A 13,634-nucleotide genomic window follows, 5' to 3' on the forward strand; every position below is an offset into this window, starting at 1 on the left:
GAAGAATTAGGTCTTCTTTAACTTATGCCTAGTAGTATACATGATGGGCCTGTATAGGCTTCAGGGGTGGGGAAATTGTTGCTTGCTTTTTCTGGTCACAGTCTGCTTCAGAACTTTTAATTGGACAACCATGGGAGAGCACACTGACTACTCACTGATACGAACATCATAATGAATTGATTGCTATGTGAGAGACATAATTAATATGAGTCACATGAAGCATGCGCAAGAGGAGAGAAACTTAAATTCCTGAGGTTGGCTGGCTGAAAGTACTGTCTTGCTCTCTTGGGGTGTTAGGACTTGACTGCTGTCTTGGGAAAACATGCTAGCTCATTTGGTTGATAGTAAGAGGCTAGGTTAACGCCTATGGTGTGAGCTAACTTACTCTGATTTTTAAGTCTCGGTGACTTCGCTAGGACTACATTGCAGACCTACTTTACTCAAATAAACCATGGGGTTTGTGGGACTGTTAATTAAACTATCTTCTGAATTTTTAGAAGCCTAATTTGTATTATATTTTTTTAATATCTGTGTACTAGAATAATATATGGTAGTATAATTAGGAACAGGGACATGGAATTATGGAGGCAAAATTATGCTGGATAATATGAAAAATAATATGAAAATTAATCTTTGTCACAGTCCATAAAGTGCAGTGCTTCCTGCAAATGTTTTATTGTTATTTTCCGTTCATTGAAATTAGACTTTGTTTGTTTTTTGTCTTCTCTAGGCTTCTGGGCCCGTGAAATAGGCAAGATGATTGGCCTGCAGCACCCTCTTATACCTGTTCATCATCAGTATGTTGTGACGTCAACGATCCCTGAAGTGAAAGCCCTAAAAACAGAATTGCCTGTGATTCGTGACTTAGAAGGATCATATTATCTAAGGCAAGAAAGGGATGGTCTTTTATTTGGTCCATATGAAAGTGAGGAGAAGATGAAGCTGCAGGACTCCTGGGTAACAAATGGAGTCCCACCAGGTAATTAAGAACATTAAATCTTTAAACTTGATAAGCACTAGCAAATGTTTTAATATGTATAAATCCCAGCCTGTCATGCTGCCTTACATGATGGAAAGCAGAAAATATTTGCAATGCGTGATTTGCAATGCACAAACTTTTTTTAAAGAGTAGAACTCTAAAGATAAGAGTGAAGAGAAATAAAAATGTAACATAAAAAATACCTATTTGAAATAGGCACAAAACACACATCTACAACATAGTCTTACCCTACTCTCTGAACAGGTGCCTGTGTGTTGTGATTAGATGCAGTCACCAAATCTGTGTTATGTAGCCTTTTGCAACTGAATAGGGACTTTTTTAAGCTACAGTTCTTCCCAGCATACTGACAGGGGCTTTGGAATTTTTCTGTTCCCACAGACATAATGTGATTGTCAAATAGGAACACAGGTATAGCAAGGGTATGTCTTAGACAAAAGGCTGTGCTCAGATATAAGTGCAAGAGAGCTGTAGATTTGTATAGGATTTTTGTACAAAAAATCCGAACCATGTCATACTGCTGCTTATTAAAGAACAAATTAAAATTACTGTGTTATATCTAGGCTCCAGCTTTCCATTCACTTCTAGACAGAATGTTATATTAAGTCAATAGTGTTGCTGTTCTAAAAAAACCACAATGTGTTTCCTAAGGAAGAGCAATCAGCGTTGTTGGGCTTTGGATTGCACTGTCACAGCTTCCTGAATTTACTGTCTCCAGTAATGTCAAGTCTCTCTACAGCGTGATGGTCAGTAATACTCAGAGCCCAGGCCAAAGGCTGAAGTATATCCAGGAATTTGCTAAACACCATAGAAATCATAAGCTGACACAAGCAATATCTTTCTTCCCCTCCCCAAATTGTTGGCATATTGAGAAAAATAAGTGGGTCTTATTAACACGGAAGGAAGTTTCTCCACTTCCTTTCTACTTCATTGTCGAATTTGCGTGACCTTAGGGTTAAACAAATATGTATAAAGGACAGTATAACTGCAGTGACAGTAAACTTGATCCTGCAGGTAACTAAGGATTTATGCACACTATTTTTCTTGTGTAGAATGGCAAAGACTTGAATGTACTCACTGATTAATTCCATATAACTTTTATATATGCAGATTGCATAACTGTATTTAGAATGTAAGTATTTTCAGTGTAATTAGCTGTATAATAAGAGTCAAATATTTGTGCAGGTTTTGGAAAAGAACTTTTTGAGTCTGATTTAGACAGAATAATGGAGCATGTTGAGGCTGCTATGGAAATGGTCCCAGTTCTGAAAAATGCAGACATCGTAAACACAATTGCAGGTCCTATCACCTATTCTCCAGACATTCTTCCTATGGTGGGACCACATCAGGGTGTCAGAAATTACTGGGTAGCTGTTGGTTTCGGGTGAGTAAATTCTTCGAGACAACTTTTGTCTGTCATATTGTTAAAATTGCAGTCAGCTCAAGCTTTGAAAATTTTTATGGGTTTGGGGGTTGTTTTGCACATATCTTATGTAAAATATAATTGGAAATAGTCTTAATTCCTACTACCTACCTAATACAAGCTCTCTCTTACTTCTTCTCCATAGCATTCACTATGTTTTCAATTTGTTTCCTCCTTTTATTCTGGAGTCCAATATCTGTGACACTTTATGAAGCAGCAAGAAATCGGTAGTACTTGATACCGTCTGTGCAGCAAGTTAAAGTCATAAAAGTGCTGGCTTTACAATACGCTTTCCAGGTCATTTTCTGTATTGCTTTAAATTACATTGTGTTCAACAATTGTTTGGCATATGCAGAAACTGGTGTCACTGAAGTTGTGGCAAGGATGATTGGTACAGGGAGAACTTCTAATACGAGGTATTAACTTTTGGGTGAAGAGTGGAAGGCATATTAAGCAGAAGGCACTGCCAGCATACTGCATGACTGACTGCTCTAGGGATACGAACACAGTAATGGTTCTGACTGTTGAAGGTTGAGCTGAGAAATTATGTTGCTGGATGTTGGAGGAAAGCAAATGAGGGCAATGTGACAACAGGAATGGGTGTTTTGCTGGTGTCATATATTCTCTCCTGCCCAGTACAATATTTTCTTTGAATGTGACTTTTATCTTACATACTCTGGCCCCACTCAAGTCAGTGGTAAAACTCTTACTGACTTCTCTTTAATTTTCTTAGTTTGACCATTGATTCAAGATGGATAGAAGGAACTGAATACAATTCCAGGCACATGTTATTGAACACATTTACATTGTTTTTCCAATTGCCTAACTTGCTGTTCAAAATCCAGCTCAGCTTTTTCCAGTTTTCTTTCAGTCCAAACCAAACAAACCCTCAGATCATAAGATAAGGCAGTACCACTAACATGCTTTCTGAGGTCCTCAAAATAAAAAGGTTTGGTAATTTTGCAATGATTCATTGTGAAAGGTATTCACCCTTGCTGCTTGGATTTAAAAAAAAAATATTGTTATCTTCTAGTAACATTTGCAGAACTTATTACAAAACTTACAGAAGTGGTTTGGCTAGTCCTCACACACCAAAAGGACTGTTTAAGTTCATTACTGTCCTGCCAGACTTTGGAGCCTGTTTTCCTTCATTGGTGTCAATGAGAGCAGAATCAAAGTTCCATATAGGAATAACTGAAGACCAGTGTTATATGTTTAAGTTTCTTTAAACAACTTATTTCAAGAATTTGATTAATCTCCAAATGTTTAGACATAGGTCGCAATTATGTTGCTGTCATTGGATCGCTTTGTCTGCTTTTCAGGGACTTTCGACTCTGTTCTATGCCGTGTTTCTATCAGTGTTGTAATTTTTTGTGTGCATTAGCAAATCCTTATCTTATAGTCAACCAGCAGGGACATCGTGACAGAGGACTTAGTGCTGTTAGTTTAGAGGATTTTTATTATCTAAAATTAGCAGCTTGCTAGGCATTTTAATGTGCAAAGAAGTTAATAAGTATAGTTAGCAGAGCTTGTAGCACTGTTTGTTATTAAGGTTGCTCAATGCTTCCGATTTAAGACTGTTTTCAGTTACTTATAGCTTTGAAAATGTTAACAAGAGTAGGCTAGACTTTTATTCAGAAAAGTTTAAGTCAAAGCAGCGTAACCATTCCAAAGAACGAGATTTTTGGAAGGTATGTTGTTTTGCGGTGTTAAGGCTTTTGGGGTGAAGTCTTTCTTTTGAAAAGCCCTCATTTTCCCATTTTCTAAGAATGAACTTCACATTTGGCAGAAGTGACCTTTCTCCTAAAGATATGCCTTTCTGCCGTTCTTCACAAAACCTATCCATGAGGCCCATTCACAAGCCTTTATAAATGTTACAGCTCATAAACATGTAATAGAAACTCACTAAATCTTGCACTAAGATTCGTGCATTCTATCTATGGTAGTATTCCACAGCCAGAGACTGAACAGGAGTTTTCCTGCAGAACTGGCATAGAAAAATGGCTAAACCAGTGACAAAGACACTAGAAAAGGGACCACGGTGTGCAAGGACTCAGATTTCCTAGGAAAAAGGAGTGAAATGAGTCAAAAATCAGTGAGAAGCAAGGAGTCATACACAAGTTAAGACACAAGAATAGGACAGGGACAATGGGGAAGATAATCTGGCAGGGATTGCAAGCAGAGAAGAAAAACAGTGAAGGGCAGTTTGGGTTCATTAAGGAAATTTTCTCTGCATCCTCATATGAATACTGAGATTCCTAAACTGTACCACTCTTTAGCGCTACTTTTAACATCCCATCCCTGCAAAGCATGTGTTTCATTCTTGTGTATTCAGTTCCAGAACTGCAGTGGTATATTAATACAGTCAGCTCCCCATTACCTGAGGTAATGAGGGATTTGGGCACCCTGCATAATTTAAAACCTCTGATAATATAGGCCCAGCTAGGAGCACCAAAATCAACTGATTGCACAGAGTCAGTGCTGCAAAGCTCTGCAGACTGCAGAGATCAGTGAGCCCACGTGCAGTGCTGTACCTGTAGTAGCAACACCACATGTGAGGGCTGTCTTGCCCCAAGGGTTACCCTGCCACCAGCTCAGCAGTATTCAGCTGAAGCTAAAAAACTTCGTTGTATATAGTCTGTTGCCACCCACAGTCATGCAGTTGTCTCTGAGCTGTGTTCCCCTGTGCTTTTGGCTGCAGTGAATGGTGCAGGGAGACCTAAGCTGTCTAAAACTTCTTCTGGAGCCGTTCTTGAAGGCATCATAGCCATGGTCACAAAACTTATACCTCTGAATAACTAAGAGCTGCCTAATTAAATTAACTCCAGAAATGGGTACCTCTTCTGTAGTTCTTGCGGAGTGGCAGTTTACAGGTGCTCATCCTTACTGCATTAGCTGCAGTGATACAAGCTTGTGCTGAGAAACTGAGTATTTATGCTGAACAGCCTAAAGCAGTGTGTTTGGCAGAATTACTTCATGTACTCAACTGTTTGATGTCTCTGTTTTATTTAAATAAATAAATAAATTACCCATAAAACCCCACTATATTAAAGTAATCTCATTAATATTATGGTCAGGCATTCTACAGTTAGGAAGTGCCAGAACTAAGTTGTCTGTGTAATCTGAATTCATTCTTCTTTTGCATATGCATTATAATTAAATGATTACATCCTTTTTTTTTTCCACAAGATGCTCATCTATTTAGTTGGGGGCATAGAATTCAGAATGCAAAGTTGATGAACAGCAATTCAATTTTGTTTTAGCTCTACTATTCAGTGTGAGTGTCTATGATTTAGTTGCTGCAATGCTAATCTAAACTTGGTTTTGGTCAGATTTACTATTCCTGCAAGGATTTTTCTTTTGTGCTCACTAGAGCATTTCACAAATGACTAAGAATTTATTTTCACATCTTCCCTGGACAGGAGGCTATTTTGACACTCTTTTTATTAAACATGGCAAACTAATTCACAGAGGTATTAAAATAAATTTTTTTAAATCATTCGGTATTAATAATTATTTGTCATTAAATTCTTTGGTGTCAAATCTGAGGTGCCTGTAATTCAGCATAACATAGTACAGTTTGGTCATATGTAGACTGAGTAGCGACACATGCATATTGCAGCACAACGAAGATCTTTGTCCCCAGTTGTCCGCTTAAAGAACCTTGCAGGAGCACATTTCACACACAGCTTTTTCCCTATGGATGTCAAGCATTTTGAAAGTTAGAAATATGTACAAAATGTTTAAGTAAGGAAATCCTACATCTATCACTTCATAACTTTTGAACATCTACCTTTGCTGTCTGGTGTGGTTCCTTTAATGCAGGTTTCTAATAAGAGATCTCCTCTACAGTCTGATCTTTCACATCCTCATTATGTAGAAACAGGACAGGCTTTTGCTACAGACTGGTAGCAGAAAATTTCTACATGTTTCTTTTGTTAGCATAAGCTTTCTGGAACCAGTTCTCTTTGTAGTTGTAGCAGAGAACAGAGAAGGTAAATCAGGTGAGAAAAAGCAGCTTTCAACTCTGGCACCACTGCAAACAAGTCTTCTAGTTTTATCTGTAGTTCCTTTACATTCCCTGATTTTTTAAAGCTGTCTTGGTAGTGTTGTCCCATGAGTTCTACTGCTGTTGCTCTTGTCACTGTAATGTAAATATTCACTGTAGCTGCTAGAATGCCTCAGTCTGGTTTTCAGATCTGACTCTGGTTTAATCAAATCTGTTTGAAAAAGAAGAGGTTTTCTATGACTAGAAAGTGTATTTAATGGATATCAGAAGTTTCAGAACTTTCTTTAGTATTAATTGTTGAAGAGTTCTAATGTCTGTGGAAAAGATTGTTAAATTCTGAACTTCAGAGAAAGAAAAAGCTTGCTGTGATCTCAAGCACCACAAATGCTGTACATTAGCAATGGAGTTTTGCTGCTGACACTGGGGCAGTAGAAATATCTGTCAGTAAAGTATGTAATCTTGGAAAACAAGACAAAATATAACAAAAAAAAAACAGAGGGAAAAATTTAGAATACTTTAGGGGATGTGTTAGTAGTATATGCTAGTATTGATTTTTAAAAACAAACAAACAAGGAAGAAAAGACTTGGCACTACAGGTCTTTTTCCTGTTTTTAAGGTATGGCATTATACATGCTGGTGGCATAGGAAAGTACCTCAGTGACTGGATCCTTGAAGGAGAACCTCCATTTGACCTGATAGAGTTAGATCCCAACCGGTATGGAAAGTGGACCACCACAGAATACACAGCAGCCAAAGCAAGAGAATCTTACGGTTTTAACAACATTGGTAAGAAGGTATTTTTTTAAATACATTTATATCCTGAAAATGGATTACAACAAAGCCTGCCTCTAGATTTCTCTCTTTGTATATGTGTATTAATAGATATTCTGTCTTGGTCATGTAGAGTATGCTGTGGGTTTTGGTTTGTTTTTTTTTTCCCCTCTAGTTGGTTACCCTAAAGAAGAAAGATTTGCTGGGAGACCAACAGAGAGAACCAGTGGGCTGTATGATTTGCTGAAATCAAAATGTTCAATGGGCTTTCATGCAGGATGGGAGCAACCTCATTGGTTCTACAAACCTGGAGATGAGACTGGATACAAGTAAATAAAAGATTACCTACCTTGCCTCCCTCCCCGACAAATTGTCATGACAGCAAGGGCCAGCTGAGTTAAATTTAATAAGAAGCATACATTTATCATTCATTTCAGTGAAAGGTATCTATTAGGTAGATCTTCCATTATTGTTTTTTCTATAGTTTAGAATCCATTTCATTCTGATAATGCACACATTTCAAAACACACATTGAGGTATCCTGTAACTCTTCTAGGTATGGGGTATCAGGGAACAGCCTAGCTTAAGGAGAAAATTATAATGAACAAATTGTTCTCTAAATTTGTATTTTTGTCCCTTTCTTATTATTTGATCAGCAGCACAGTATGATGTTCTCATGAAAAAGCTGATTCCTCTCTGTATAATATATCTCTGTATATTTTCTCAGGAAAGGAGAAGCCCAGTCCTCCTTTCTTGTTGGTTTTTTTTTTCTGTGCCTGCCTACCTAGTTACCTGCTTGCATCAGGGAGCATCCAGCAAATAAATGTTTTCCACACGGGTACTGGAGTCTCAGTCTAAATGAGGCTCGTGAAGAAATAGAGAGACACACTCTGCTGTTCAGAAATAAAGTCTTTGACACCTTGAACTCAATAAAAGATTCAGCAACAAAGTATGCTGTAAATTTACACATGACAGACTACTACTTCTTCTAACATTTGAACAGTTCACAGTTTATTGTACAAAATGGTTGATAAAATATCAACCCATATCTTTCTCTGTTTTTAAAGGATTTTAATAATTAAGCTATGTTAGACCAAGGAAAATATTGGGTAAGCTACCTACGATTAGGAAAGTCTATCTCTTTTGAATGATTATTAAACTGAAGAAACTGAAGACTACGTTTTGCTGAAAAGAGCACAAAATTTCCAGATTGTGTTTTATGTGTGTAAATGCTCTGTTTCAGACCCAGTTTTCGGCGCACAAATTGGTTTGACCCTGTGGGTCGTGAGTATAAACAGGTTATGGAAAAAGTCGGTGTGATTGACCTGTCACCATTTGGCAAGTTTAAAGTAAAAGGCACAGATTCTGTTAAGCTGCTGGATCATCTATTTGCAAATGTTGTTCCAAAGGTAAATGGGACAGTGATAACTGTTCTAGTGTAGGATTTAGACAAAAAAGATCTGTTTCAGAAATGGAAAATGAAGCATAATATTATTGCCATATCTTTCAGATGCCAAACACTCAGAGCCTTTGGAGAAATTGCTGTGTCAGTAGATGTGTTTCACTCAGTTAAGAGCATGGACAGTGGAGTTTATACTAGAGTAGCCCCATGCAGAAATACCTTTTGGCACAAATCATTGAATCATAGAATGGTTGAAGTTGGAAGGGACCTCTGGAGGTCACCTTTTCCAACCCCCTGTTCAGGAAGGTCACCTGGAGCTCATTGCCCAGGACTATGTTTGGATGGCTTTTAAGTATCTCCAAGGATGGAGACTCCACCAGCTCTCTGGGCAAACTGTTCCTGTACTCAGTCACCTTTACAGTAAAAAAGTGTTTCCTTGAAACACAGAACCTTCTGTGTTTCAAATCTTTGTCTAAAGAAGTCCAAGTGAATGTAACCTGGAATTCTTTTACAGTAGTACTAGCATAGCTTGGCAGCTGCCTACCTAAAACTGCACTGTACTGTGGCAGCTTCAGGCAGCAGAGGAGAGCAGTGGAAGGTGCTTTTGCCTGACCATAGCTGGATGTTGTGTTCTTCCTGGATGCCCAAGGGAACAGTTCCGTGTTGTTTTTTTTAAATGTGACACATGCTTACTTATTTTCCACCCCCCTCATACTGACTCTGCTTTACAGCTGGCTGCCTGAAGCAGGCAGGGTTGCAAATATTCAGGATATTCAGCTTTCAGCTCACACCTGTCCTTTCTCCACAGGTGTGGCTGCTCACAAATCCTCAGAATACAATCCTGTTTTCAAAAATGGCACGCTGTGACAAACTACCCCAAGTTTCTTATCCTTGGTCCTCAGTTTATGGTAGTGCTCCATGAATCCCTTTATCTTCCTGCTTTGGCAACCACTCTCATCTAGTGTTTTTAACTTCAGAGATACACCTCCAGCAAGCAGATTGTTCTTTCTGAAGTGCTATAGTCATGGGATTTGCTCATTTCAGCACAGAATTTCATTAAGTTTTTGCTGTAGGTTGTTTTTAGCGGCTTCAGACACCAGAGAGAGGAAGCATAGAGAAAGAGTAGGTTCTCTGAGACTGTAGTTATGAAGGTAGATAATATCTTCTCAGAGGTCAAAGCCAACTGAATGAGAAAGCTGTACACAAGAATGGTGTCCTATAGGTTTAGGAGAAAGAAAAACCTGAACTGCCATGTAGTCATATTTTTTACTGTATTAATTTTGTGATAGCAATATAGATTAAAAGTTTGTCTTCTTTCTAGCTTGGGGTAGAGATTGGGTAACTTTGTCATCAGTGGGCATGGATAACAGTTGCTGAATATATTTGGGGGGGAAGCAAGATTAAACAGGAAATTATGAGAACAAAGGGAGTGCTTTCTATGGAGTTTAATCAGTGTTGCTAAGGGGAAAAAGAAAGACAGGTGGCAAAATAGAAAGAACAGTTTATGAGTCCACTTAAAAATCCAGCATTCATAACGGTTGCTTATTTAAGCTGTCTGATTTTTGGTACCATTCATGCTTGTCTGCATCACAAAATAATTCAGTGAAGTTACTGGAGATATACTTGTATCACAACCAGGTTGAGTGTGACTACCATCAGATCCTAAAAATTCAATTATGTGCCTGTAATATGCCAGTAACTATATTAATGTAATATGACCTTGCAAAAGAATGTTAATATCTGCAATATTTTTCCTTTTTCCATTCATTGTCTGGAATCAGGGCACTGACTGGGTGATTGACAAGGTTCTTATGAAAGCAGAATGAAATTAAAGATATTAAATTCTGCCTCTGGAACCAGGCGAGCACAACAGCTATAGCACATTCATATTGCTTTTTGTATGGATGATATCTGTATGAACATGTATACGTTTTATGGTCACAGCTAAGTAACTGTTATTTGAAATTTTGCCTCTAGAGATCATGTTTCTACACAGGACCCAATTCAAATATACAGAGATATAGAGTCATAGTCAGCAACTACATAAAATATAAAAGCATACATAAATCAGGGCCACAAAAGCATAAGCCAGCTCAGTATTTCTTTCTTTAAAGTAAGGAGCAAAGTAATGTTATCGTTTTGGGATCTGAAAGCCTTATTCACGTGATTGAAAAAGAATATTTGTGTCAATAACATGTAGAAATTTTTATTCTGATGATCATAAAACAAACTAAAATTGATTGAATTTGCATTGAAAATACATTCTTAAATCAAATGTAGCTTAAGAACACCTTGTTTAATACACAATTAACAAATATTTATAAAGGTCTTGATTTATCTCATTTCAAAATTTTCAGGTTTTTTATATGAAGAAAAATGTGACATTTCCACTGTAAAGCTTAAGCTTGGCCAATTTTGTATATGTCTGCTCCTATTATGGCATAGCAGAACAAACATAAAAAGTTGTTCTTTCAAGTAAAGATATATTTCGTAACGTTTAATAATTCAAAGGTTTTATTTTGCATTCTTAATAATTGCAAATTTTACCCTGTAGGTGGGTTCCACAAATATAAGCCATATGTTAACACCGAGAGGAAAAGTTTATGCTGAGCTAACAGTCTCTCAATTGTATCCTGGAGAATTTATGCTTGTAACTGGCTCGGGGTCAGAACTCCATGATCTGAGGTTAGTTTATTTTTGATATAGTAAGTACACAGTGCTATACAGTAACATTAATATAGAAACCTTTTCACTAAGTGCCAAATTCTTAATTATTACCCAACAAACCTTTTGCTAGGTTCACAAGAATTCTACTTATTTATTGATTTTGGTTTCTCAGAAACTTGGTGGAGTTGAATCCTGAAGTATAAGCAGTTGCATATTGCATTATTGTTGGTGTAAAAAGGTGGAGAATTTACTGATAGTTATGTAATATACTTCAATGGAGGTAGTTCTTGTTTAGTTGTTGAACCTGTCTGAGTTTGGCATTGTATGATGGAACACAGCACGGTTGTTCCTTTCTAGTGTTTTCTCTTACGCAAAATAGAAAATTGGCTTTAAACATGGATGACCCTACAGGCACTGACCTGGCCAATACAAATGGGTAGTGCAGTCTTCCTGATAACTGTGATAACATCTTCTGCTTTGTCCTCTGGGGTCACAAAGTGAAACTACAGAAAGAAAGGAGGTGGAAGCAGTTGCAGGATGAATTCATTAAAATGCTTTTCATAGACGAGCATTGGAAGTGACATTCCTAGTGCTATAAGTGGCTGTACATACGTACTAAGAAAAACAATTTTTCTTACTGGAGATTGCTGACAAATCAGTTATTCAAAATGAATCAACACATAAAAACCTGTTTCATAACAGTCCCATGGGAATCAGTAGGACCACTGGCACATTCAGGAACCAAGTGGCAGAACCAGACCTAATGCATTTACTTCTACAGAATTTTAGCAGTCCTGTTTGGTACTCTCTGGTGCCTGATATCTTTTAACACTGCTTAACAAAGTAGCACTTTATAGGCTTTTTAAATATACTTCTTTCATTTATTTTGTGAGCTTCCTGAAAGACAATATACAGCTGATGTTTTTGATTAAATCAAAACTCAAAACTGAATGTCCTGCCAATATGTTAAACACTGTATTCGGGAAGGAACAAGCCTGGTTGTACATTTCTGTTCACAGAGGAAGTTATTTTGAGATTTTGTATGTACCTTGTGTTTATTGCTTACTCTTCTTGTAGGTTGGCTTTTTATGAACACATTCTGGATCCAAAGGCAAATCTGTGTTCAGTTCTATGAGATCATGTCTTTCTCTTATCTTGACAATACTGTTGCACCCATTTAAATTCTCTCCTTTCCTGTCTGTATCCCAGATGCCTGTATTTCTATACCAGTATCTCACCAGAAAACATTGTTTAACATCAATGACAGATTTGACTATCTAGTGTAGCACATACTTCCATTGGTTTTGAGAATGTGTGGGACTGGGAGCTGCTGGGAAGATGAACAGTAACAAAAAATTATTCCTTTTTAATCTTTATCTAAATAAATTATTTTTAATCAAAAAATTAACATCATGGTTGTGTTTTACATGCAGATGGATAGAAGAGGGAGTAACAAAAGGTGGATATAAAGTTGAAATAGAAAACATGACAGATGAGATGGGAGTACTTGGTGTAGCAGGTCCATATGCCCGACAGATCCTGCAGAAGTTGACAAGTGAGGATCTGAGTGACGGTTCATTTAAGTTTCTCCAGTCTAGACATTTGAAAATTTCTGATATTGCTGTTACTGCCATTAGGATATCGTACACAGGTAAGCAATAGAAAAAACAGACTCTGAAGGAAAGAGGCAATAAATAAAATAATAAGTGTGACTAAAATTATGTTGAAAAATTAATCTCATCATGTATTCATAAGCAATAGGTTCATCACGTTTTATATATAAATGTGTGAGGAAATGCAGTACATTGATTTTCCGATGTGATCTGGTCAGGGTCTGTGCTGAGTTTTCCAAGACTTTTTTTCTCTAGAATACCCTATACTGTAAATATTTATTTCACAGGACAAAAGGCCAATTCTGATAACCTCTGTGTTATTTGCTGCAAAACCAACGTCAAGAATTGTTTTTGGATTACCGCATATTAGTGTTTATCAAGTGCTTTGAGAATGAAATGCTGTAATGCTGAGTATTTGTTTTTCTCAATACTTTTTATTTTTATTTATTTTTATGTCTATCTATCTTCATTGTAACGGACTGAATTCAGACCATTATGAAGCAGCTGAAGTACTTCTCTTTCTATTGTACTAAATATGATATATATTTTTATTGTTATAAATATATATTAAAAATATACTCATTTTATGCTTATTTACACTCAGTTACATTTGCTGTTCACTTGCCAAGTCATCATCTGTTTATAATGCCCTTAAGCTTCATCTCTCACTGTGACTTTGCTACATGACATTTTCTTATCAGTTATTCCGATTCCCACCCACCACCACCTCCCCCTAGATTTCAGTTAACAGT

The 13,634-nt window shown here is 37.1% G+C and overlaps 1 protein-coding gene across 1 annotated transcript in view; it reads left to right on the forward strand.

Annotated features, from left to right (window-relative positions):
* The window catches only part of DMGDH (dimethylglycine dehydrogenase), a 45,774-nt gene that overhangs the window by 16,455 nt on the left and 15,685 nt on the right, over nucleotides 1–13,634 (forward strand). The window contains exons 6-12 of the mRNA XM_059834116.1: nucleotides 731–979; nucleotides 2,183–2,381; nucleotides 7,046–7,215; nucleotides 7,376–7,529; nucleotides 8,444–8,609; nucleotides 11,157–11,287; nucleotides 12,703–12,920. Coding sequence (XP_059690099.1) covers nucleotides 731–979; nucleotides 2,183–2,381; nucleotides 7,046–7,215; nucleotides 7,376–7,529; nucleotides 8,444–8,609; nucleotides 11,157–11,287; nucleotides 12,703–12,920 — 1,287 coding nt within the window. The remainder of the gene's footprint in view (nucleotides 1–730; nucleotides 980–2,182; nucleotides 2,382–7,045; nucleotides 7,216–7,375; nucleotides 7,530–8,443; nucleotides 8,610–11,156; nucleotides 11,288–12,702; nucleotides 12,921–13,634) is intronic.

The sequence above is a fragment of the Gavia stellata genome, chromosome Z (assembly GCF_030936135.1).
Source record: "Gavia stellata isolate bGavSte3 chromosome Z, bGavSte3.hap2, whole genome shotgun sequence".
NCBI classification, from domain to species: domain Eukaryota; kingdom Metazoa; phylum Chordata; class Aves; order Gaviiformes; family Gaviidae; genus Gavia; species Gavia stellata.